Source organism: Lissotriton vulgaris, chromosome 3_1 (genome assembly GCF_964263255.1).
Source record: "Lissotriton vulgaris chromosome 3_1, aLisVul1.2, whole genome shotgun sequence".
In the NCBI taxonomy this organism is placed as follows: Eukaryota; Metazoa; Chordata; class Amphibia; order Caudata; family Salamandridae; genus Lissotriton; species Lissotriton vulgaris.
Window position 1 is genome coordinate 938,362,346 of NC_141689.1, and position 27,947 is coordinate 938,390,292.

At 47.4% G+C, this 27,947-nt stretch overlaps 1 protein-coding gene across 1 annotated transcript in view; it reads right to left on the reverse strand.

Moving 5' to 3' along the window:
* TRPM6 (transient receptor potential cation channel subfamily M member 6) overlaps nucleotides 1-27,947 on the reverse strand; it is a 720,746-nt gene that overhangs the window by 262,332 nt on the left and 430,467 nt on the right. Inside the window, exon 24 of the mRNA XM_086961279.1 lies at nucleotides 8,474-8,673. Coding sequence (XP_086817405.1) covers nucleotides 8,474-8,673 — 200 coding nt within the window. The remainder of the gene's footprint in view (nucleotides 1-8,473; nucleotides 8,674-27,947) is intronic.

Below are 27,947 nucleotides of genomic sequence, written 5' to 3' on the forward strand. Positions count from 1 at the left end.
GAGTTCTTACCAAAGGAAGTGAGAACATCAAAGAGCACGTTTAAAGACTTCTGGGGTGAGGTGAAATAGAGAAGGATATCGTCCGCGTAAAGCGAGACGCGATCCTCCAGATCCGGTGCCCACCGGATCCCTTTAATCGAGGGCTCCCATCGAAGCCACGCTGCAAGGGGTTCTAGTGCCAATGCAAAAAGAAGTGGGGAGAGCGGGCACCCCTGACGGGTGCCACGTCCCAATGGAAACGAATCGGAGCCTCTGCCGTTCACCACGACTTGGGCTAACGGTTGTTCGTATAGGAGCCGCACCCATGCAATGAAACTAGGGCCGTAGCCGAACTTGGAAAGGGCCGTCCACAAATATGGCCACTCTATGGTGTCGAAGGCCATTGTAGCGTCCAGAGAGGCCACCACTGCAGGCTCAGTGAGAGTTCCAGCTCTCGCGAGAACGCTGTGGAGTCTGCGAAGGTTAAGAGCAATGTTTCGATGGGGGTATGAAACCGGACTGATCCGGATGGATCAAGTCACAAATTACAGACAATAGACGATTAGCCAGGACTTTGGCCAGGATTTTGGGCTCGGCATTGAGCAATGAGATGGGGCGATAAGAGGTGCAACGGTCACGAGGCTTGCCTTCCTTGTAAATGACCACTATGGTAGCCAAGCGCTGTTCAGACGGAAGGACGCCCGCCTCAAATGCATCTAGAAACATTGTCCGCAAGTGGGCAGCCATTTTGTCCGGTCGAAGTTTATAGAGCTCGATAGGCAAACCATTGGGTCCCATCGCTTTACCCGATCGCAAGGACCTAATGGCAAGAGCGATCTCATCCACTGTAAGAGGAGCCTCTAGGGCCAATCTATCCTCCTCTGAGACACAGGGTAGTGCAATGTCACGCAATAGTAAACGGGAGTCGGCCTCATCACGGTCACTCACTGAGCTGTAAACTGTTCGGAAATGATCCACGAAACATTCAACAATCCCACCGGGATCAGTCACACATTCACCAGTCTCACGGGTAATAACGGGCACCACGCGGTTCATCCTTTCAGCCTTGTCCAGCCACGCCAGGAGTTTGCTAGCCTTGTCACCCACATCATACAAACGGCCCAGCTGATTCACACGCATCACCTTAGCAGCATCAGTCACACAGGCTCTATAATCTGCCTGCTTCAGTTCTAAGGAGTGTAGAAGTGCAGGCGTATCATCTCCACCCAACTCACTTTCGAGCGTAGTTATTTCGGTCTCAAGGGCCAACACAGCCTCCCTCCTAGCCTTTCTGTCAGCTGCAATAAAGGACAGTGCGGAACCCCGTATAACAGTTTTGAAGGCCTCCCATAGAACCGTAGGGGAAGCAACCGAACCCACATTCTCATCAAAGTAACAATCGATCGCTTTAATCAAATTCGATCGGAGCCGAGGGTTCCTAAAGTGCCAGTGCGGGACAGGGGGAACTCTGCTTCCGGAAAGACCTCCCACCGAAACCTCGAGTAACAAGGGGGAATGGTCAGAAATACCCCTGGGGAGATGTCGGACTTCACGCACCAAGGATAAGTTAGCAGTCAGCATAAAAAAATAATCAATCCTTGAGAGGCTGCCATGAGCACCGGAGTGGAAAGTGTATTGAGTTTGTTAGGGGTGCAGCGACCGCCAAACATCTACCAACCCGAAGGTTTCCGTCAAGTCAGTCAGCCACATCTGTGACAATGGCAGAACTCTAGGGGGCAGCCGATCACACTCGCCCGACATCACCGAATTGAAATCCCACCCATGATCAGGAGTCCATCTGGAAGCCCCAGGAGAGTCTTACCAAGGTCAGCATAAGTGGTAGCCTGTAGTCCCGGGGGAACATAAACAGCAACAATTACAATCAGCTTCCCCTCCCATCTCCCCGAGACAGCAGCATAGCGACCCCGATCATCAAGGGTGACATCGTCAATTTCAAGGGCTAAATAGGATTTCACCATTATACCAACCCCTCGGGAACCGGATGTAAAACCAGCGTGAGCGACAAGTCGGTAACCTCGGCGGTCAAGAGCTTTACAAGCATTACCAATCAAATGGGTTTCTTGGAGTAAAACAACATCAGGGGAATGACGTCTTATAAATTGCAGCACAATACCACATTTGATCCTATCCCCCAAGCCATTAACGTTCCAGGATAGAACCTTCACGTCACCCCCCCCCCCCATCCCAGAAAAAGTCCCAGCCCACCCCCTCCCAGAACCTCAGATCAAGGATGCATAAAAGCGATACAGTACCATGTGAAAAGAGAAACATAGAACACAAAACATAACCAAGTCCCCACCTCCCACCCCCCAACCAAGAACCCGTTACAACACCCCCCACCCTGCACCCCTGCAGACTAAGAAGCCACCCCAAACTGCAATGTGCTTGTCGCCCCATCTGAATCTACACAAAGAACCCCTGAGGAGGAAGGGAGAAACTACCCCAACCCGCCCCACCGCGGGCATAAAGGTGAAGGCACATGATATAAGTTACTCTACGAAAGTTACGATCCAAAATCGGACCTCAGGACCCAAAGTCATTCCTGCGCCGTTGCGCCTCCGTCCGCGCCTCCGGGGCCCCCGCTCTCGGCATCGTCCTTTGGCAACGAGTCCAACCAGTCACTGGCACTGTCCGGTTGATCAAAGAAGTAAGCACGCTCCCTGTATTCGATACGCAGACGAGCGGGGAACAGCATCGCATATTTAAGTCCCATATCTCTCAGGCGACGTTTCACTCCCAGGAATCCGGATCGTTGCCGCTGTACTTGAGGAGTAAAGTCAGGGTAGATAGAGACAGAGCTGTTGTCGAACTTCAGTGGGCCGTGTTTGCGAGCGGCCTGAAGAATGGCGTCACTGTCCCGAAAGTGAAACAGCCTGGCAATAATAGGCCTCGGGGGTCCCCCTGGCTTAACCTGTCCACCTGGGAAGCGATGTGCACGCTCGACAGCAAAAAACTTACTGAGGCCTGCGGGAGCAAGTTTAGCAACAATTAATTCCTCGACCAGTAAATCGATCGAGGCGGCACCACTGTCCTCCGGAACCCCGACCAGGCGGATGTTGTTTCGTCGGGCCCTGTTGTCGTACTCCTCCAGACGTCTAGTTAGCAGGTCCTGTGACGACCGCAGATTCCCAATCTCTGACTGCGCTTCAGCCATATCCGTCACCAAACTGGTAGCTTTTAAGTCCAATGCCTTGACCCTCTCGTTAGTCTTAGCTAAATCGGCTCGAATAAGGGTAACATCGACCGCCACCGTGTCTATCTTGGACACGATGGCCTCATATTGCTGACCCATATCAGCCTTGAGTCCTGCAATGGCGGCCAGTAGGTCTTGAAGTGACACCTCAGATGAGGCCGTCATGTCCGTCTTCGGGTCCTCCAAACTGCGGCTGGTGGCGCTGGGGGATCCTCTCGGCTGAGTATAGCGATCGATCACGTTAGACTGGACCGATCCCCCACGAGTGGTGACTTTCCTGCGCTTCTCCAGCTCGGGTTTCGTAGCCATGTTGGATTCAGCACCCCGCTGGGTCCTCCCAGGTGCGATAGAATGGCAGCGACCTTCCGTACCCCAAAAATCTAGCTTCACAAAAATCACAGACCACTGAGCCGGCGCTGCGATGGAGACGTGTAGCTGGTTAAACCACCAAAACCAGGAGTGTAGATTAGGTCATAGGCAGTCAGTTAAAGGATGGACAAGAAACCGAAAGTGAAAGTGACACACCATCGGTGGAGCAGATGCCAGGCAGCCGTTGTTGTTGCATTACTGCTCGGCCATCCAAAGCAGCAGAGTCCCCGGTCCCGTCCGGGGCTAGGCCAGAAAGCTTAGGACGACGTAAATATGGTTCCCGAAGTCCGATCTCGGCCCCAAAAAGCACAGCAGCATCAGCAAGAGCAGCACTTCAAAAGCCCGTCAAAGTGACCAGGATATCAGAAGGATAGATCAAGAAGGGCGGCGCGGGTCTCGGGAGCTCTCTGCTCACGCGACCATCTTGGATGCCCGCGTAGCTCCTCCCCTCCTAATCTGTCTTCTTGATGGAGAACTCCTTTAGGCCAACAATCTGTTGCATCCATTGCTGGTCTATTGAAGGTAATCTGATACAGACAAAGTACGGTTATCTGGCCATTTTCATGGCACTGACCTTGAGATTCATGCTATGGAGAGACTTAGTAGAGCGTTAAATATGAGCAAGTCTCAGGAATGATTGTTCAGTCATAATTACAACATGGATGTCAGCATTTGTTCCAGGTTCCATGACACAACCCTTAGTGACTGGTGTGCTTTGCTGAAGGATTCTTGGCTTTCAGTGCCTCATGTACAGGAGAAGACAGGAGTTTGATAAAGTTAATTTAGTTGTTGATGGGATGTGGAAATAAACAGACCCAGCCTGTTTTTAGCCATGACTGGCTATGGCTGCTGGGAAATACTGGGGTGCACTGGGCTCCTGCCTAGCCATTCCTGCAAATGGTCACTGTGAAGGTAAAAGGTAGGGCAGGCTTGGTCAATATTTTTGTCTTGCATGTTGCAGACTTTTGAACAGTACACTTGTGTTCACTTTCTTATGTAAGTGAAGCAGCAACAGAGGTAGGTCAAGGGGGAGCTACGTCACAAATTTGGCTAGGAAGAAAGACTATCATTTTACATGCACACGTTTCTTAAGTTGTCTTCTTTTCTACACAATGACTTTTGACACACATTTGCTTGTGTGACAATGCAGGATTAGCGTCTCTGAAGCCATATTTCTTACATTTCCAGTTCATAGGCACTCTATCACGACACATTGAACATTTAGTACAAGGCCTAAATGTTCATTGTGCAAATGTTGTTTGTTGTTCGTCCGTAAGAGGACACAGTTTTCACAAGGGGATAAACAATGACAGCTTGGCTCAGGCCGCAGCACGGAAGCATGGATGTGGTAATTATATATACACACACACACATTTCCGTGTCCAAATCAGACGAGCACTGTGCTGTCATTGCGAGGTCGCTGTTTGCCGGAGTCTCAGCCCAGCTGATTCCTGTTTTCCCGATTTGTCCAACTTGTGACAACGACGGGGACCTGAGCACATTCACCCACAATGGAGAGTTAGAACATTTGGTAAGGGATTTTGGCAGATCACCCGCCCTAGGTAACTAGGTTAGGGAGCACATAGTAGGAGTACCCTATACATTGTACTTATATGTCAGCATATATATATATATATATATATATATATATATATATATATATATATATATATATATATATATATATATATATACATATAGAGGCGTCCAATCAGGACTCACGATATCGCTTAAAAATGTGCAGGTGTTGCCTTTCTTCCGCTTTGGACTGTAATTACCCTTTGAGAAAGAGGAACTCTCGAAACGCGTCAGGGCTGCGGTTCGCTGCTGTTAATTGCCGGAAAACGTGACTGATGTACCGAAATAAAGCGATTGGGGAAAGCTCTTCTGTGTTTGTGTGCCACCTAATTGTTGGACATTCCCCACGGAACTTGAATTTACGTGCGGCCGTCCTGCCGCAGGCTGGCACCACTTCAGGAAATGGGGGCCACGGAGCTCGTAAGCATGAAGGGCTTTTAATGTGGGGGACAGAATGTGGATTTATTCAGTCACGCTTTCTGGGGCTCACGTGGAGCCTTCATTTTGCAGGAAAATTAAAGCGCAACCATTTGAGGAAATAATCTTGACTTCACCTCCCACAAAGCAGTGTGATTATCTCATATAGAGGCGTCCAATCAGGACTCACGATATTGCTTAATATATATATATACATACTGCTTTAGCACAATGGTCGAATGATTTTTCCTTTTCACTGTTCTCATATTACTAATCACTTTTGTATGCTTCTGATTTTTAATCATTGCAGCGCATATATTTTACACAAGAATCACAATGTTTCGATAAATATTGAATTGCCTCTTCGTGTATTTCTTGTATATCTCGCTTGGTATGCATGAGTGACTGAGTCAAAAGGTTCTAGATCTGTTACCACGTTTATTTGGGGAGTCAGGGTTGTCATTTTCTGAGGTTGCCCAATCCATTTGTTACCTTCTCATGTTTAGGGGTACGTTTGGTGGCACTAGCAGGACAATAGGCCAACATATCCTAAGGGGGTGCATAGAATCAGTCTGGCACCACACCAAAGTTTATGATGTCAACCAAATGCACAGTCTTCCCGAGAAAGTAGGAGACGTATGACAGCTGAAGAATGTACTCAACAGAACACCAATGTTGTGGTATCAGGGCAGACTAGCCCGGGGTTAATCAGGGCAATAACTTTAATTTCAGCATGTTAACTCATGATATTGTGCAGTTTTGGAGACAAAGCCTTCCAGGCTGACATTGAGGATTTGTCTCCAAAAACCAATGTGGTATTACCACATGGGATGCTACAGTAGGCTTCATATTAATTTTAGGGTGGAAACATGAGTGCAAGCCCAAACAGGTATTAAGACTCTACTAGGTATGTTGTTTCATCACATCTTCGAGATGTTACTACTTTTCCTGAGGGTAGGTCCAACTTTTGGTCTAGGCACCTGTGATGCGAACAGAGATTAAGACCTATGTCATGGGGGGGCTCTCAATACCTTATATGTGACACACGCTGCGCTACTGCACTACGTTCAAAAGCAATGGTCACCCAACCGGGCAGAACCTCCGACACATGAACTAGTTAAAGCTCTATATTTCAATGGACAGGGGAGCCACCTCATTAAATGGCTGTACTTGAGTGTCCGCATGCATGTGAGGTTCCCCTTTGATGCTCTCTGGGCGCAGTGGGTGGTGGATATGGGAAGGGAGTTAACTGACAAGGAATGGGCAGATATTTTAAAATAACCATGGAAGATACAGCGAAATGCAAAGTTCAAATTTATACAGTGCATGATTATACACAGAGCCTACCTGACCCCACACAGACTACAGAGGATGTATCCGTCCACCGCCCATCACTACCCCAGATGTAAGTTACTAGAGGCTGACCTGCTCCATATGCTCTGGGCATGCCCGGGACTAAGAGCGTTCTGGGGAAGGGTGACACAACTAATTGAGGAAGTTACCCATCTTACCATAGGGGGTGCAGTGTTGGTGTGTTTGCTGGGTCTCCGTAAACGCAGAACAGCGCAAAAGGTCCAGTTGCGTTTCCTAGACTTGGCATTATTAGTAGCAAAAAGGTCCATCACCATGCGCTGGAAATCAGCCAAAGATCCTTCACTATATATCTGGCACAGTGAACTGGTCAGGTGGGCGGGGGTAGAAAGCGCACCCATGCGTAGGGAGGCAGCCAGGGGACTCTGCAAAAATCCAATATCATGAGAGTGGGACACAACACTGGAGGCCTTCAAAGAAAGAATAGTGGACGACATCCTGGATGTTCCACACCAGTAACAAGCGGGAAAATGGTAAGTGAGTAGGAATTACGTACGTTAATAGGGGGAGGACCCTTACACGACCTGAGGCTCTGCCTCAAACAGGATGTTGAAAAGGGATGGAAATGTGACTTTAGAACTTATATAATCAGAGCCCAGGGTGTGGGTGGGAACAGGGAGGGGGGATTTGATGGGTCGAAATTTAAACTATTCAAATGCATGTTGTTGATTCAATTTCTTGCAATGATGTGTACTATATTTGGGGTCTTGACTTGGATTGACCAAAAAAAGTGATACTTTCATATATGCAGAACCTGCATGACAGATGCTACACGTTTATCAGATGTATAATGTAGAAGAGTATTGAAAATTGAAAAACCCAATAAAGTTTGTCTTAAAAAAAAGACCTATGTCATGGTGCTGGCCCATGTCCAGATCAATGCCAGATAGGTTATATAAAACTGCCTCACCTGCAGTGCATTAACAATTAAATTAATATGTCCATTGTTTATGAATATCCAGTTTATAGTCGTCGAAGCACATGTTTTCTACTTAGTGATAGGCAATCACAAAACCCTTTGTAATCTAAAAGTGGTGTCCATGTTCCTTGCTTTGAGGAGCCCGATCATAGATGCATGTAGCAATATGGTCTACTATGTGCAATCTCAAAGATTCAAAAATGTAAGAAACTATATCGCACTAAGCAATAACAGTAGTAAGTAGATTTAAATGTTATCATTTTAATAGGCACTATCTAGCAAATTCTACAGCGCTATTCATATTTTGCAAAGCATTAACTGATTTTACAAGTCAATCTAATATTTGTGCAACAATGAAATGAAGAAGAGAATATACTCGAAGGAAAACACAGCAGTGGCAGAATAATGATCTTGTAAATATGGGAAAGCGAGTTAGTGCGCATATTAAGATGCACATGGGGCAATATGGTGCTACTTAGAAGAACCAATCATTACAACGTATGCACCTCGTTCCAAAGCATTCTACTCAGTTATAAACCTTTTTAAACAAGAGACTTAGGACATGCTAGAGGACTGAGGCATGTCACTTAATGTGACGAACATAAGACTATGGGCGTGTCACTTACTTAGACCAACATCTCCCTCCTCTTGATCCACCTCGTTAAGAGGGCGATGGTGGCAAAGGCGACCGATGAGCAGGCCAATGTGGCTGAGAAGGATGAGTGGAGGCGGCAGCCAGGGCTTCTCGTAGTAAGTCATGATATAGCGATAGCGGTTGTACTTCCACAGCTTGTGTGATATGGCCTTAAGATCTGTGTATACATTGCTGTGAAGACAACACATGGTTATAGTAGAAAATCCAAAGAAACACACATAGCACTGCGTACTGTTCAAAATATTGATTTCAGAAAAAGCACTGAACATTCCTTTTGTGTTGAACAAAATAGTCCCATTGCCAACAACTTCCAGGATGCTATTCCTTGATCAAACGTGTACTTTTCTTCATAGAAATGCAATGATAAATTATTTACAAGTATACAAATCTCACAAAAAACTGGAACTCAACTTGTCTTTAATCTCGTTCATATGTGGCTTTTGGCCTCGATTACACGTGCCACGTAATTTTGCAATCCCTGTTTGTGCAGATATCGCAATTACAAGAATTGCTGAGTTGACTACACCCGGTTATTACCAGGTGCGAAAAGTCAATACTCCCAAAGTTTTTCCTTTTAAATTTCAACATGCCCAGCCGGCAGAAATTTAATGGGTGTAAAATGGTAGGTAGATACCAGGAGAGGAGTATTTTGATGCAGAAAGCCCCAAAATCTGCATATTATTTTTCCATTGTTAGGTCAAAACCCGTAATAGGTGCTATTTATCACACCTGATACATTTCCATCCACTAAATATCAGATTATATCAGGGCAATCAGGCCTTAATTTGCAAAATTATAAGTGCAATTGCCCTAAGGCTTCTCATAAGATCGCTGCAGGTTTTACCAAATGTCGGGGTTGCCGAATATCTAGGCTGAGTAGTTTTGATTCTGCCTCAGTCCCCTTTCATCCACCACTATTCACTCCTTACCCATTTATCTCACGCTTGCAAGTTATTTTTCTCACCCATGTTCTCGCTTTGCCACTGTATTTTATTCTTTCTCTTCCTCCTTCCTTTCCCTTTTTAGGTCTCGTAGAGAGACCTATTGCAGTCAAACCAGAAAGCTAAAACCAGCCGGATTTTGCCGAGTGCATGTGTGTCCGTGCACGCGCTTTCCATTCCATTTGCTTCCCGAGCTGCCTGCCTGCTTCACACATCAAAGCCATCAGCCTCCCTCCCACCTCCCCCCTAATTGCTTTCACTTTCACGGCCGCGAGGCCATGAGCTACTTCAAAGCCTCTCCGAGACCGTATTTCCAAAGCTGGCTTGGCTGTTGCCCCGATATCCACTAGATGGCGCTGTTGCACCGTGCACCTCCGTAGACGTGCCGCACAGCCTCATAGTGCTCACATATGCTCTCTGTTACGCTACGGCACGGCACTAGAGACGTGCCTTGTCCTGTCCAGGAGATTCCTGTCCAGATGGGAGGCTCTCGGGACTTCACACTCAGTGATAATTTGGGACACCTAATAGTACAAGCATTATTAAAGGCAGCAGGTTATATGGCCATTTTGTTTGAGATGTTAAAATGTTTCTTCCTTAGTGAAACTCGAGCAGTATAGTAACACTTTTTTTTTCTCGTAGGTTGCAGTTTTGCCTTCTTTATGCGCCGTAAGTTGCAAAGCAGTGGTAAATAGGGTACAATTCAATTGCACCTTAGTAACTAAGGTGCAATTGAACTGTACCCTATTTACCACTTGCAGAAGTATGCAGCGTTAAGTTATCCTGGCAGGCCGTGCATGCAGAGGAGTGCCAATGGCAGAGCCGCCGCCTTGAACAGTATTCCAAGTTCATGCAGGGAGAATTGAAAGGGGGCAGCAGCAAACAGCCTGAGGAAGGCACCTTTGCCGAGCATGCAATTACTCCATACACACGTGTAGGTTGTTTACGGAATGGGGAAGAATGAGACCGGTTTCCAGGAACTCATGATATCTAATCATTGCTGGACATTTTCGCAAAGCAATCTCAGGATTAAACGTATAATCCAGTTTCATACTAAGGTAATGAATGACTGTTCATAACCACACAGATACTATCTCGCACTTCAGCTTGACTTACCCGTGGCATGGTTTGATTGGTTCCCTTACAGCGCGGCACACAGCATTAGCCTGTGCCTGCATCTCTTCTGCACTTCATTTACACTCGACTGAGCACACAGGCCGGTGCTCGATGCTCTTGGTTGGATGTCGTAGCACTTGCTTTGTTCGGAGACCTTCACTGTGGCCTTGTGTAGGCATTGGCGTTACCATGCAGCATGGAAACTAATGGCTGCAGTACGTATGTTCTGGGGAGAGACGTGGATGCGCCATATGAAAAAAGGCCGTAGTATGCAGACCTTTAAGAAGCCGCTTTTATATCGGAGATGCAGTGGGTGTTCTATTTTACCTCCAGTTTAAACCCGAGAGCTACAGATAAACTATTGTACGAGAGTTAACAGTTGTTCACTTCTATGTTAGGTTTTTCATTCTAGGAGCTTGGTTTTTGTAGGCCTGTAAATCAATGCAAAGAACGCCATTAGCGTGTGACACATCTGCACACTGCTCTCGAAGACTGGTGCTCCTGGCATGGGTTCAGCCTTCACTTCACCAAGCTGGTCCTTTATTTGTTTGCAAGCCACTTCCAGACAAGGTGCAAAAGAAGTATGCAGGTGGTGTATGCTGACTGAAGACTCTTTTTCTCTCACATCAACGGAATGACTCTGCTGGGTCGCATGAAGGAAACTTGACTTGGTAATCGAGTACTGAGTCTCAGGGCATGTTGAGTGCATTAGGTAAAGCATGACCTAGGCAGAAGTGACCTGTGAGCACAAGTTTACCATCTTGTTCTGCCGTCTAGCAGAAGATATTCTAGTTGAGCTATAGGGGAGAAGGTATAGTTGTCGGACGCTGGGGCATCTGATGGTCTATTTGAGCCTTGGGGCAGAGGGGGCCCATTTGCTGAGCTTTTTTTCTTCGGTGTATTATAGCTCACTTTAAAACCCGCGTGTTTTGGCTGGTGCTGTCCCTGGCAGGGCAGGGGAGCTCCCCGAAGCGATCGAAAACTGTGCAGGGAGGGTGGTCGGGTTGCGGTGTGGAAGGGGCAGTTTCGGTTTGTTGGGTATCTGCTCTCCCCCACACATCTTTGTTCCCTAGACCCCTCCCCGCTGAGCGTGCACCCACGGCCCCCCAGCTCCTCCCACAAGCCCCTTTGTGTAAGCAGGGGGAGCTTCTCACCTTGTTCGTAAAACCTGTTCTATTGATATGTGTAAATCAATACCCCTCCCCTCTGCCCCACTTCCCTTTCCCGCCTGGAGGGGTGGGAGCCTTCCTTCATTCATTAACTCAAAAGTGCCCTCTTCCAGTCCCCCTTGCGTAACAAAAGAAACCCCGCTCCCTCCGCTTCGGGCATTCTTGAGGACAAGGAAGCTTCAAAGTTCTTCTGATGTGTATTTAAAGTTAAACACCATAAATAAATGCCACCAATTAATATTTGTTCTGCAAAATAGCCGCGCATCGCGTGACGCAGGTGGGCTGCACCGAGTGACATATGATCGAGGGTGCTGTCAGCCCCCGTTTGGCAGCGTGGGTGGGGCTCGGGGCACACAGCACCTCCTGGGCTTGTTTGTCTCTACTGTCAATGGTTACGTTGCTCCGGAAACTTGGCCAGGTTCAAGCCCGTCAAAGGTTGGCTGTCAGGAGGAGCGTCGGCGAGCAGTCCTCAGCATCTGCGGGAGGTTAGTGCGGAGGGTGCAGTGCGCCCAGACCTCAGCAGACACCCATCCATGCATCAGCATGCTTGTCCAGAGCAGCACTTCTTTTAGCAGAAAGAAAAGTACTTTATTACTCTAAAGACGCTTTTATAAAAATAGCATCAAATACCTGTGGTTGAAAGGCTAACATCCAGGGGCGTAACAAAAGGCCCCTGCAGCCCAGCGGTGCGGGGGGGGGGGCAGATTCACCCCCACCCCCGCAGCCCAGTATTATGGCCACAGAACTTCTGACTGAGTTGGGGACTTCATCTAGTTGGCAGGGGGTCTTCCTCAAGTTTCATACGCTAGTTTTGTTACACCAGTGAACATATCTAAGAAGGCTGCACCTCCCCACTCCACCCCTTCTGCCCCCCTTGCATACTAGGGGCCTCATTTATGAAAAGTGACGCATCGCTGCGTGAAAACAGCGATGCGTCACTTTTCATTGCGCACTCCTTGCGACACCAATGATGCGTCATATTTAATGTATGACGCATCATGTCGCAAGGACTTACAGATACGTCAGTATTTCTGACGCATCTGTAAGCGCAAAAGTGACGCATTGCTGGAGTGTGTCACAAAAGTGACGCAACTCCAGCAATGCGTCCTTTCACATGGGGAAAGCCCCATGTGAAAGGGATTGCGTCAGTCTTACCCCTGCTGTGAGGCAGGCGCAAGATTTTAACGCAACAGCATCCTAAAAGTGACGCAGTGAAATCTCATAGATTTCACTGCGTCACTATTACGAGGCTTTTTGCGGGGGAACGCCCCCTCTGCATACATTATACCTGACGCAGGTATAATGTGGCGCAGGGGTTTAAAAAGTGACGCATCTACCTAGATGCGTCACTTTTTAAATATGGCGCAACAAGGCGCATTTTGTACGCCGCTGGTGCGTCACAAAAAGTGACGCACCGGCGGCACAAAACTGACTCAAGGCCTCATAAATAAGGGCCTAGGATCTTTTAGCTGTTGAAAACAGTGCAGGTGCATCGCTTCCATTTTTATCTCGAAGCCTACCAACAACTTCATGTGGGAATTTTGAATGCTTATGTGGAACTGTATCCCTCCCATTGCTGACCATGGGCTTTGTGGTTTGTAACCCTCAGTTACTTGCTTCCTATTTGCTGGCTTTATTTGTTTGAGGCTGTCCAGCTTGAGTTCACCCCTCTGTGGAGGAATGCCTGTTTACTGTATCGTTCCGAATGTTCACTTTCTGTAAACAGGCTTATACATCTTGTTCTTTTCTTGTCACATTTGCTGCACATTCAAAGACGGAGGTCAAATGTCAGGCTCTGTTTTCTGAGGAAGGTTGGTGTTTGCTTTTCTTTCTCTAATAATGTGACAATCCGCATTTCAAGATATCAACAACCACTATAAAATCCCACAAACCACCCTGTACGTCCTTCTACCTCAACTGCCACACAATGGCACCTTCACTATCACACAAAACACCACTCTGTCCTATACCACTATCAAATCCACTCATCACCAACACAACACAGCACGTAAGTAGCCAGATGTGAGACCTGCGTATCAGGCTGGCAGACCTCGCAAGGGGGCAGACTTTTGCATAGTGCAGTGACCCCCTCATCTAAAACATGAGGGGCACTGCTGTGCCGGCTGCTCAGCACTGTTTTTCCTCATTATTATTTGTTGATGGTGGAAGGAGCTCCCTGCAGAAAACAACATGGGTGTCTGTTGTGACAATAGTAGTAATAATAGTAGTAGTAATAGTGTATTGTTCATTACAGTGTGAAAAGCTAACATCGGGGAGCCAGTGTCGCACACCATGTAACCGGCAATTCATTGATGTTCTTAGTTCAACGCGTGAGATGGGCGCAATTCTACTGGAGGATACGGAATCTATAGTTTTTCATGAACTTTAATTTGACAAGGATTGCAGAGGATGTAATCTTTATTAAAACTCATATAACACATCTGAAGGCACGCAGCGTTGCAAAACCTCACTTAGCTGGTAAATCAGCATATTGGTTTGATTTTTTTCTGCTTTGCGGGGTTATTGCTTAATGGAGCGTCCAGCTTTTGTATGTGCCTAGGTTCTTCCGGAAGCCTCTGCGCCGTTCAGTGAGTACTTGGCATGCCCGCGCAGCTTTTGCTTTGAGTTGTAGGTTTTGCAAAAGGAGCTGGTAGCACTGTGTGCTTTTATCTCATTGCGTGTCTACACCAGGCTGAGCGCAATTTACTGGCAATCTCCCATCCTTGCAATGCATTTTCTTGTCTGCTAAAACTGCCTTTTATTGCAACAGAGTTACCACTACCTCTTCTTTGAGATGCAGAAGGAAATTCTCCAGGCGACCCTTCCTTGTAAAAAAAGGCATTCTCCAAGTGTTTACACAAGGCAAGGAGGCAGCTCTGAACAGCTTTCCACGGATATTTAACATGATACTAACAATCTGGTATCGGGCATCATTTCAGTTTTCTGAATCTGTGCACCCAGTCGCAGGCAGCCAGGGTAAGCCCCCTCCAGCTGTATGTGGCATACAATGAATCCATAAATAAAAAAATCTCTCACACACACTCACTCGCACACACTCGCACACACACACACACACACACACACACACGAACACACACACTCTCTCACACTCACACACTCTCTCTCACACACACACTCTCTCTCTCTCTCACACACACACACACACGCTCTCACACTCTCTCTCACACTCTCTCTCACACTTTCTCTCTCACACGCACACACACTCTCACACACACACACACTCTTTCTCTCTCACACACACACACACTCTTTCTCTCTCACACACACACACACTCTCTCTCTCTCACACACACACACTCTCTCACACACACTCTCTCTCTCACACACACACTCTCTCACACACACACACACTCTCTCTCACACACACTCTCTCTCACACACACTCTCTCTCTCACACACACACTCTCTCTCACACACACACTCTCTCTCTCTCACACACGCTCTCTCTCACACACAGTACAGCCTTCTACCACCAACACTCTACCACTCTATCCGCCACCACCCTATACAGCACCCTATCCACCACTCTATACACCACCACTCTAGCGCACACTTTCTAGCGCAGACACTCTAGCGCCACCACTCTAGCGCCACCACTCAATCCGCTACCACTCGATCCGCCCACTGCTCGATCCGCCCACTGCTCGATCCGCCCACCGCTCGATCCAACTCCACCCTCCAACTCTAAAACCACCCTCCAACGCCACCCTCCAACTCCACCCCCCAAACCCACCCTCCTAATCCACCCTCAAAATCCACCATCCAAAACGACCCTCCAACTCCACACTCCAACTCCACCCTCCAAATCCACCATCCAAAACCACAATCCAAGTCCTACTACACCCTCCAAATCCACACTCAGACTACACCCTCTAACTCCACCCTCCAACTCAACACTCCAAATCCACCATCCAACACCACCCTCCAACTACAAATCCACCCTCCAACTACAAATCCACCCTCCGACACCACCCTCCAACTCCACCCTCCAACTCCAACATCCAAATCCACCCTCCAAATCCACCCTCCAACTCCACCCTCTAACTCCACCCTCTAATTCCACCCTCTAACTCCACCCTCCAAATACACCCTCCAAATCCGCCCTACAAATCCAACTCCACCCTCCAAAACCACCCTCTAAATCCACCCTCCAAATCCAAATCCACCCTCTAAATCCACACTCCAAATCCAACTCCACAATCTAAATCCACCCTCCAACTCCAACTCCACCCTCCAACTCAACACTCCAAATCCACCATCCAACTCCAACCTCCAACTACAAATCCACCCTCCAACACCACCCTCAAACTCCACCCTCCGACTCCACCCTCCAACTCAACACTCCAAATCCACCATCCAACTACACCCTTCAACTACAAATCCACCCTCCAACACCACCCTCCAACTCCACCCTCCAACTCCAACGTCCAAATCCACACTCCAAATCCAACTCCACAATCTAAATCCACCCTCCAAATCCGCCCTCCAAATCCAACTCCACCCTCCAAAACCACCCTCTAAATCCACCCTCTAAATCCACACTCCAAATCCAACTCCACAATCTAAATCCACCCTCCAAATCCACCCTCCAACTCCAACTCCACCCTCCAACTCCACCCTCCAGCTCCACCCTCCAACTCCACCCTCCAGCTCCACCCTCCAGCTCCACCCTCCAGCTCCACCCTCCAGCTCCACCCTCCAAATCCAACTCCACCCTCCAAATCCACCCTCCAAATCCAACTCCACCCTCCAACTCCACCCTCCAACTCCACCCTCCAGATCCACCCTCCAGATCCACCCTCCAGATCCACCCTCAAAATACACCCTCCAAATACATCCTCCAAATCCAACTCCACCCTCCAAATCCACCTCCACCCTCCAACTCCACCCTCCAACTCCACCCTCCAAATAACACCCTCCAAATCCGCCCTCCAAATCCAACTCCACCCGTCCAAAACCACCCTCTAAATCCACCCTCCAAATCCAAATCCACCCTTCAAAACCACTGTCTAAATCCACCCTCTAAATCCACCCTCTAAATCCACACTCCAAATCAAACTCCACAATCTAAATCCACCCTCCAAATCCGCCCTCCAAATCCAACTCCACCCTCTAAATCCACCCTCTAAATCCACCCTCCAACTCCACCCTCCAACTCCACCCTCCAACTCCACCCTCCAACTCCACCCTCAAACTCCACCCTCCAACTCCACCCTCAAACTCAAAATGCAACTCCTCCCTCAAACTCCAACTCCACCCTCAAACTCAAAATGCAACTCCACCCTCAAACTCAAAATGCAACTCCACCCTCAAACTCAAAATGCAACTCCACCCTCCAACTCCACCCTCAAACTCCACCCTCCAACTCCACCCTCAAACTCCACCCTCAAACTCCACCCTCAAACTCCACCCTCAAACAATGCAACTCCACCCTCAAACTCAAAATGCAACTCCACCCTCAAATTCAAAATGCAACTCCACCCTCAAAATCAAAATGCAACTCCACACTCAAACTCCACCCTCCAACTCCACCCTCCAACTCCACCCTCCAACTAACTACACCCTCCAACTCCACCCTCCAACTCCACCCTCCAACTCCACCCTCCAAATCCAAATCCTACATCCAAATCCACCATCCAACTCTACCCTCCAACTCCACCCTCCAAATCAAAAGCCAACTCCACCCTCCAAATCAAAAGCCAACTCCACCCTCCAACTCCACCCTCCAACTCCACGCTCCAACTCCACGCTCCAACTCCACGCTCCAACTCCACGCTCCAACTCCACCCTTCAACTCCACCCTTCAAATCCACCCTCCAAATCCACTCTCCAAATCCACCCTCCAAATCCAACTCCACCCTCCAAATCCAAACCAGTGTTTGTAATATCAATACATGTAAGTCACATAAATACAACACATATTGCATTACAAATGTCACAATTGCAAAAGTTATAACTATTAGCATTGTAAATGACAAAGCAATTACTTTCACTACTTTCCACAACAAAACATTAAAATAAAATTGGTCATTTACAATAGCAATAGCTTAAACTTTCCAAATGAGAAACATATTGCATTGTATTTTAACTCTGTTAACTTCTGCTGATCTGCTGGTCTCTTCCACCCCACCTCCTTCTTTAACTCCCTGTTCTCTTCTGCAGTGATGATCTGTTCCTCTCTTCCAAGAAACTCCAACTCCCTGTTGTCTTCTCTTCTCACGTGCAGAACTGCTGATCTCTTCCACCCTGCCTCCTTCTCTAACTCCATGTTCTCTTCTCTTCTCATGTGCTGATCTGCTGCTCTCTTCCAACCCGCCTCCTTCTTTAACTCCCTGTTTTCTTCTCCTATGCTAATCTGCTGTTCTCTTCCACTCGCCTCTTTCTCAAACTCCCTGTTCTATTCTCCTGTGCTGATCTGCTGCTCTCTTCCACCCAACTACTTCTCTAACTCCCTGTTCACTTCTCTTCTCCAGAGCTGATCTGCTGCTCTCTTCAACCGGCCTCCTTCTCTACCTCCCTGTTCTCTTCTCCCGTCCTGTTCTGCTGCTCTCTTCAACACCACCTCCTTCTTTAACTCCATGTTCTCTTCGCCTGTGCTAATCTGCTGCTCTCTTCCACCCACCTCCTTCTGTAACTCCCTGTTCTCTTATGCTGTGCTGATCTGATGCTCTCTTCCACCCACCTCCTTCTGTAACTCCCTGTTCTCTTCTGCTGTGCTGATATGCTGCTCTCTTCCACCCACCTCCTTCTCTAACTCCCTGTTCTCTTCTTTTAGCCCTCTGCTGACCTGCTGTTCTCTTCCACCTCATCTCATTCTTTAACTCCCTGTTCTCTTATGCTGATCTGCTGCTCTCTTCCACATCGCATCCTTCTCTAACTCACTGTTCTCTTCTCCTGTGCTAATCTGATGCTCTCTTCCACCCCACCTCCTTCTTTAACTCCCTGTTCTCTTTTGCTGTGCTGATCTGATGCTCTGTTCCACCCACCTCCTTTTCGAATTCCCTGTTCTCTTCTATTCTCCCGTACTAATCTACTGCTCTATTACACCGCCTCATTCTCTAACTCCCTGTTCTCTTCTTTTAGCCCACTGCTGACCTGCTGCTCTCTTCCACCCCGCATCTTTTTTAACTCCCTGTTCTCTTATCCTGTGCGGATCTGCTGCGCTCTTCCACCCCAAATCCTTCTTTAACTCCCTGTTCTCTTCTGCTGTGCTGATCTGCTCCTATCTTCCACCCACCTCCTTCTCTAACTCCCTGTTCTCTTCTCTTCTCCCATGCTGATCTGCTGCTCTCTTCCACTCTGCCTCCTTCTCTAACTCACTGTTCTCTTCTCCTGTGCTAATCTGCTGCTCTCTTCCACCCGCCTCCTTCTTTAACTCCATGTTCTCTTCTGCTTGATGTTATGCTGCTCTCTGCCACCCACCTCCTTCTCCAACTCCCTAGTCTCTTCTCTTCTCCTGAGCTGAACTGATGCTCTCTTCCAACTGCCTTCTTCTCTAGCTCCCAGTTCTCTTCTCTTCCCCTGTGCTGATCTGCTGCTATCTTATATCCGCCTCCTTCTTTAACTCCCTGGTCTCTTCTCCTGTGCTGATCTGCTGCTTTCTTCCACCCCACCTCCTTCTTTAACTCCCTGGTCTCTTCTCTTCTCCTGTGCTGATCTGCTGCTCTCATCCACCCCAAATCCTTCTTTAAATCCCGGTTCGCTTCTCTTATCCTGTGCTCATCTGCTCCTCTCTTCCACCCCACCTCCTCCTTTAACTCCCTGTCTTTTCTCCTGTGCTGATCTGCTGTTCCTTTCCACAACCTCCTTCTTTAACTCCCTGTTCTCTTCTCACATGCGGATCTGCTGCTCTCTTCCTCCAGCATCATTCACTAACTCCCTGTTCTCTTTTCATGTGCTAATCTGCTGTTCTCTTCCACCCCGCCTCCTTCTTTAACTGTTTTTTCTCCTGTGCTGACCTGCTGCTCTCTTCCACCCTGCATCCTTTTTATCTCCCTGTTCTCTTATCCTGTGTGGATCTGCTGCGCTCTTCCACCCCAAATCCTTCTTTAACTCCCTGTTCTCTTCTGCTGTGCTGATCTGCTCCTATCTTCCACCCACCTCCTTCTCTAACTCCCTGTTCTCTTCTCCCATGCTGATCTGCTGCTCTCTTCTACCCGCCTCCTTCTTTAACTCACTGTTCTCTTCTCCTGTGCTGATCTGCTGCTCTCTTCCACACGCCTCCTTCTTTAACTCCATGTTCTCTTCTGCTGTGATGTTACGCTGCTCTCTGCCACCCACCTCCTTCTCCAACTCCCTAGTCTCTTCTCTTCTCCTGAGCTGAACTGATGCTCTCTTCCAACTGCCTTCTTCTCTAGCTCCCAGTTCTCTTCTCTTCCCCTGTGCTGATCTGCTGCTATTTAATATATCCGCCTCCTTCTTTAACTCCCTGGTCTCTTCTCCTGTGCTGATCTGCTGCTCTCTTCCACCCCACCTCCTTCTTTAACTCCCTGGTCTCTTCTCTTCTCCTGTGCTGATCTGCTCCTCTCTTCCACCCCACCTCCTCCTTTAACTCCCTGTTTTTTCTCCTGTGCTGATCTGCTGTTCCTTTCCACAACCTCCTTCTCTAACTCCCTGTTCTCTTCTCACATGCTGATCTGCTGCTCTCTTCCTCCAGCATCATTCACTAACTCCCTGTTCTCGTTTCATGTGCTAATCTGCTGTTCTCTTCCACCCTGTGCTGATCTGCTGTTCCTTTCCACAACCTCCTTCTCTAACTCCCTGTTCTCTTCTCAAATGCGGATCTGCTGCTCTCTTCCTCCAGCATCAATCACTAACTCCCTGTTCTCTTTTCATGTGCTAATCTGCTGTTCTCTTCCACCCCGCATCCTTCTTTAACTATTTTTTCTCCTGTGCTGATCTGCTGTTCTCGTTCAACCGCCTCCTTCTCTAACTTCCTTTTCTCTTCTCTCGTGCTGATCTGCTGTTCTCTTTCACCCGCCTCCTTCTCTAACTCCCTTTTCTCTTCTTTTGTGCTGATCTGCTGTTCTCTTCCACCCCACCTCCATCTTTAAATCTCTGTTCTCTTCTCCAGTGCTGATCTGCTGTTCTCTTCCCCTACACATCCTTCTTTAGCTCCATGTTCTCTTCACCTGTGCTGATCTGCTGATCTCTTCCACCCGCCTCCTTCTTTAACTCCATGTTCTGTTCTCCCGTGCTGATCTGCTCTCTTCCATCCTCCTTCTTCTATAACTCCCTTTTCTCTTCTCCAGTACTGATCTACTGTTCTCTTTCACCCCACCTCTTTCTCTAACTCCCTGTTCTCTACTCCTCTACTGGTCTGCTGTTTTTTTACACCGCCTCCTTCTGTAACTCCCTGCTCTCTTCTCCTCTGCTGATCTGCTATTCTATTCCACCCCTCCTCCTTCTTTAACTCACTGTTCTCTTCTCTTCTCCTGTGCTGATCTGCTGCTCTATTCCACCCCACCTCCTTCTTTAACTCCCTGTTCTCTTTTGCTGTGCTGATCTGATGCTCTCTTACACCCACCTCCTTCTCTAATTCCCTGTTCTCTTCTATTCTCCAATACTAATCTAATACTGCTCTATTAGACCGCCTCATTCTCTAACTCCCTGTTCTCTTTTGCTGTGCTGATCTGATGCTTTTACACCCACCTCCTTCTCTAATTCCCTGTTCTCTTCTATTCTCCCATACTAATCTACTGCTCTATTAGACCGCCTCATTCTCTAACTCCCTGTTCTCTTTTGCTGTGCTGATCTGCTGCTCTCTTCCACATCACCTCCTTCTCTAACTCCATGTTCTCTTCTCTTCTACTGTGCCGATCTGCTGTTCTCTTCCACCCGCCTCCTTCTTCAACTACCTGTTCTCTTCTCCTGTGCTGATCTGCTGCTCTCTTCCACCCCACCTCCTTCTTTAACTCCCTGTTCTCTTCTCCTGTGCTGTTCTGCTGCTCTCTTCCATCCACATCCTTCTTGAACTCTGTTCTCTTCTCCTGTGATAACCTTTAAGCTATCTTCCATTTGCCTACTTCTCTAACTCCCTGTTCTCTTCTCCTGTGCTGATCTGCTGTTCTCTTTCACCCGCCTTCTTCTCTAACTCCCTTTTCTCTTCTCCTGTGCTGATCTGCTGTTCTCTTTCACCCGCCTCCTTCTCTAACTCCCTTTTCTCTTCTCCTGTGCTAAACTGCTGGTTTCATTCACCCCGCCCCCTTCTCAAATTCAATGTTCTCTTCTCATGTGCAAATATGATGTTCTCTTCCATCCGCTTCCTTACTTAACTCCCTGTTCTCTTCTCATGTGCTGATCAGCTCCTCTTTTCCACCCACCTCCTTATTTAACTCCATGTTCTCTTCTCCTGTGCTGATCTGCTGCTCTCTTCCACCCGCATCCTTCTTTAACTCTATGTTCTCTTCTCCTGTGATAATCTTTAAGCTATCTTCCATCCGCCTACTTCTCTAACTCCCTGTTCTCTTCTCCTGTGCTGATCTGCTGTTCTCGTTCACCCGCCTTCTTCTCTAACTCCCTTTTCTCTTCACCTATGCTGATCTGCTGTTCTTTCACCCCACCTCCTTCTCTAACTCCCTGTTCTCTACTCCTCTACTGATCTGCTGTTTTTTTACACCACCTCCTTCTGTAACTCCCTGCTCTCTTCTCCTGTGCTGATCTGCTATTCTATTCCAACCCTCCTCCTTCTTTAACTCACTGTTCTCTTCTGCTGTGCTAATCTGCTGCTCTCTTCCACCTCACCTCCTTCTCTAACTTCCACCTCACCTCCTTCTCTAACTCCCTGTTCTCTTCTCTTCTCCTGTGCTAAGCTATCTTTCATCCGCCTACTTCTCCCGTGCTGATCTGCTGTTCCCTTCCACCGCCAACTTCTCTAACTCCGTGTTCTCTTCTACCGTGCTGAACTGCTGATCTCTTCAACACGCATCCTTCTTTAACTCCCTGTTCTCTTATAATATTCTGATCTGCTGCTCTCTTCCACATACATCCTTCTGTAATCGCACACTCACATACATACAACCATGCATGCACACACATACAACAACACTCATACAACCACACACACACAACTACACACATCTATCTATCGCCCTTACTCTATCTTTCGCCCTCACTGTATCTATCGCCCTCACTCCGTCCATCTATCGCCCTCACTACATCCATCTATCGCCCTCACTACATCCATCTATCGCCCTCACTCCAACCATCTATCGCCCTCACTCCATCTATCTATTGACCTCACTCTATCTATCTATCGCACAACAACAGCATCACTCAAGGGCACCACAACATCACTATGCGCTACTACCGCATCACTGAACGCCACAGCATCACTTGTCGCCACCACATCACTCAGCGCCACCACAGTATCAATCTGTGCAAACATTCAACAACAACTGGTTCAAATATGTTCTCTCAATGTTATAAGCTTTATTACAAATGTCCCCAAAAAATTTTGATATTTCACTTCTGTTCTTATGTTTTAGTCACGATAAAAATACACTGAGCATAATTTTCACAAAAGTTATTTACAAAAGTTTAAGCTATTGCCATTATACATTACAATAACTTTTATTTAAGTATTAATAATTAAAAAAAAACATTATTTGTAAAATCAATACTTCTAAGTCATTTAAATACAAAACATATTGCATTAAAAATATATGGATGCCACATTTTCAAAAAATAAAAGTACTACCATTGTAAATGACAAAGCTATTAATTTCACAATTTTCAAAAATAACACATAAATAACAAATTTGTCACGTACAGTACAAATAACTCAAACTTTCCTGATGCGAGACCTATTGCATTGCAAATGCTTGTTGTTCTTTTTCTCTCCTGTGCTAGTGGTCAAAGTCTTATGAGGAAAATTAAGTGTTGGTTCCAAAAAATGAGCGCCGTGGACCCCAACTGCAACCCCTGGCTCAAATTAACAACTGGCATAAATAGCCCCCACCTAGAACACTCGTAATCCAGACCTTGGTATCTTTTGATGTTCATATACAAAAAATACACTTTTTATATTCAATGTTTTCTTGAACACCTTTGACTTTTCTCCCATCAGTCTATATTCCGCAAAAATGGCCTCGTCATTCAGCATCTTAGGATCCTCTTCTGTGTGGACTTCATAATATTAAATAATCTCCTGTGCAGCATTCGTCAAGGGCGCTCCAGCAATTTCAGAGCTTAATTCGAGCAGGCGGTTTCCAGTGCTCAGCACCGTACACTTAATCATCAACACCAGCGTTTTTCATAAGCACCAGTTAAGGACACATTAATTTATGGTAGGCATGGGGTGATGAAGTGATTTGCCCAGAATCACAGGATGTCGAGATGACCCCATGATTGAACTTGGTTCGTCCAAATCTGAAGTCGGCAGTTCTGGCCATTATGCCACATCCTCCCCTCACTTTCATTGTTAGTAGTTGGTTTTGTTTTAGGCGGCGCCAACAGGAGAAATGAGCTGGTGCAAGCTGTCTCCTAACGAGAGCCCCGGCACTTTCTTTCTTTTTTTTTTTTTTTTTTTTACAAATTAACCAGGTGACTGGAATGCCCTCAACAACGATCAATAATCTGTCCTCGTGCTTCTTTACTTCATTTGTATGTATCTGATTTACCCGGAGCAGTTCAGAAATACAACCTTTTCTACCTAAGGGCGTATGGTTAATGTATTTATTCTCGAAACTGCTCTGGCACAAATAACTTTTTTTTTAATTCGCAGGTTACAGGGCTGAGCCAAGATAAAGAAACACACTGGAAGGGACGCAATCAGACTATGCGGTGTTATTATTGCCCTTCAGGTGACGCCTCCATTTTGGACTCTGACAGCAAATTCATGACCTGACTGCGTGGCAGACTCCAGGCAAATAAACTGTAATAAAACTAAAAGGATAAACGTTGGCACAGTGGAAGTCACGTTTCGCTGGACTTTGTAGCAAAAACCAACGGAATTGTTTATTTACAGACTCAAAGCATTCATGCGAGGATCAGGGTCCGGGGCCATCTAATCTGACTCTTCGCTGGCCTACTGTACAATACAGCTTCAAATATTGTCTAGTCTCCTCAACGGCCTGACTTATTACACACTTCAACAAACACTGGCAATACAGATATATATTGCGTGTGTGGCTGCATAGTGCACTCAAAGGACAACTGCTCAGCTTGTATTCACACGGGCACGACTTTCATCCAGCAGTATACACTGCTCAACCTGCTCTTACAGGGGCCCACCACTCAACCTGCACCCACACGCCCACATCGCTCACCCTGCACTCCTGTATGCAAACCACACTCCTTGCTCTCAATTGGACGCAACCCTTATATAGCCCTCACACAGAACCGCCCCTGCACTTACACACATCTAACCCTGCGCTCACATGGGCTACTATCGCACCCTGCACTCTAATCCCTCTTCCAGCACTTATAGTGACACACTTTTGCACATACAGATGCACTCTGGTCACTGCAATCACATGAGTACACTGCTAACCCTGCACTCACATGCACAGACTGCTCACCCTCCACTCACACAGGTACACCTCATTCTATGCAGTGATCAGATAAAAGCACATCTCTCACATAATGAAAAAAATACTTTAAGATGCATTAGAACATTGGAATGTGGAGCACTCCATTGCAGAAATTGGAGTACTCCGTGCTTCTACGGGCCGGTAAAGGCCCGCAACGCAATATTCCAATGTTGTTTAAACAAAGGCCTCTCGGAGCCCTAGGGGATTTCAATCCCCTCAGGCTCCGAAAGGCCTTTGTATAATTTGTTAGAATATTCTGCTCTCTAGTGGCAGAAGGTTCTAATAAAGCAAAAACAAGGAGATGATGGATGGAGTGCTGAAACTATTCAGACACTCACCGCTAGTCACATATCTGGGTTGAATCCATCATCATTCTTTAGCTTATTTCACCACCTCAGTTCAGACCCAGCTATATGCAAATAAGTCTTGACCCTGTGCCTCATGGGAACAGTCCAGCTCGAACTGCCAAGCCAGGTCTTCCCTGAACCAGAAACAAGCATCCTGGGACCGGTTTCTGGGTAAGACCCTTCATCAGCCAGGCTAGCTTGAATACTGTGGCAAAGTGAGCATGGGACCCACGTCTGGGCTTACCCTGCCAACTTAGGACAAACAAAGCAAACACAAGGAGATGATGGACGGAGTGCTGAAACTTTTCAGACACTCACCCCCAGTCGCAGATCTGGGTTGAACCCATCACCATTCTTTAGGTCACTTCGCCACCTCAGTTCAGACCCAGCTATAAGCAAATCAGTCTTGACCCTGTGCCTCATGGGAACAGTCCAGCCCGAACTGCCAAGCCAGGTCTTCCCTGAGCCGGAAACAAGCATCCTTTGACTGGTTTTTGGGTAACACCCTTCATCAGCCAGGCTAGCTTGAATCCAGTGGCAAAGTGAGCAAGGGAGCCACGTCTGGGCTTTCCTTGCCAACTTAGGGCGAACAAAGCAAACACAAGGAGATGATGGACGGAGTGCTGAAACTTTTCAGACACTCACCACGAGTCACAGATCTGGGTTGATTCCATCATCATTGTGTAGCTCACTTTGCCACCTCAGTCCAGACCCAGCTATATTCAAATCAGTCTTGACCCTGTGCCTCATGGGAACAGTCGAGCCCAAGCTGCCAAGCCAGGTCTTCCCTGAACTAGAAACAAGCATCCTGGGACTGGTTTCTGGGTAAAACCAAAGGGGATGATGGGCGGAGTGTTGAACATTGCAAGCACTTTAATCCATCATCATTCTTTAGCTCACTCTGCCACCCCAGTTCAGACATGGCCATATGCAGATTAGTCTGACCCTGTGCCTCATGGGAACAGTCCAGACCCAACTGCCAAGCCATGTCTTCCATGGACCGGAAACAAGCATCCTGGGACCGGTTTCTGGCTAATCAGCCGTCATTAGCCAGGCTAGCTTGAATCAAGTGACAAGGTGAGCAAGGGACCCACAATGTCTGGGCATACCCTGCCAAAGTAGGGAGAACAAAGCAAAACCAAAGGGGATGATGGTCGTAGTGTTGAACATTGAGACTACTCAACCCCAGTCAACTGATCTGGGTTGAATCCATCATCATTCTTTAGCTCACTCTGCCACCCCAGTTCAGACATGGCCATATGCAAATCAGTCTGACCCTGTACCTCATGGGAACAGTCCAGCCCGAACTGCCAAGCCATGTCTTCCCTGGACCGGAAAAAAGCACCCTGGGACCGGTTTCTGGCTAATCAGCCGTCATCAGCCAGGCTAGCTTGAATCCAGTGGCAAAGTGGGCAAGGGACCCACGTCTGGGCATACCCTGCCAACTTAGGGCGAACAACACAAACACAAGGAGATGATGGATGGAGTGCTGAAACTTTTCAAACACTCATCCCCAGTCACAGATCAGGGTTGAATCCATCATCATTCTGTAGCTCACTTTGCCACCTTTGTTCAGACCCAGCTATATGCAAATCAGTCTTGACCCTGTGCCTCATGTCCAGCCCGAACTGCCAAGCCAGGTCTTCCCTGAACAGGAAACAAGCATCCTGGCACCGGTTTCTGGGTAACGCCCTTCATCAGCCAGGCTAGCTTGAATCCAGTGGCAAAGTGAGCAAGGAACCCACACAGAAGAATGTTCTAATAGCTTTATAGCCCTTCGTAGCTGGGCTATACCGGCCATTAAAGTCCCGCCCCCTTTAATGCTGGAGTGGATCTTTAATAGCCGGTATAGCACGCTACAGTGGGCTATAAGGCTATAATAAAGTGGGTTTTACTACAATGCCCTCCCAACCACTAGTAGGACAGCCATTCGTATCCCCACACGCAGACACTGAAATAAGACTGAATAAGAGAAAAATGCCTAATAAGTGTGAGCAAATGATTTTGCCACATACTTATTCTCAAAAAGCATTAATTAAAGCAACATTATAGCCACACTATTTACTGCCCCAATGCCTCCCTACAACACACAATCTAGAGTCCACCTCATCCTTCCAAATTCTGTCAATTTTTTACAACATCCTTCACTGAACGTATTCCAGTAATCCATGCCATCTCACGCACTTATCCCGCAGACCAATAGACCTCTAGACCCCATGCCCAGTGCTCTATGGTTGTCTGAACTCGATCTGTTAATCTATTCCCTGATTTCTGGCACATCCCCTTCATGTTTTAGATCTGCTGGGGGTCTACATCTCT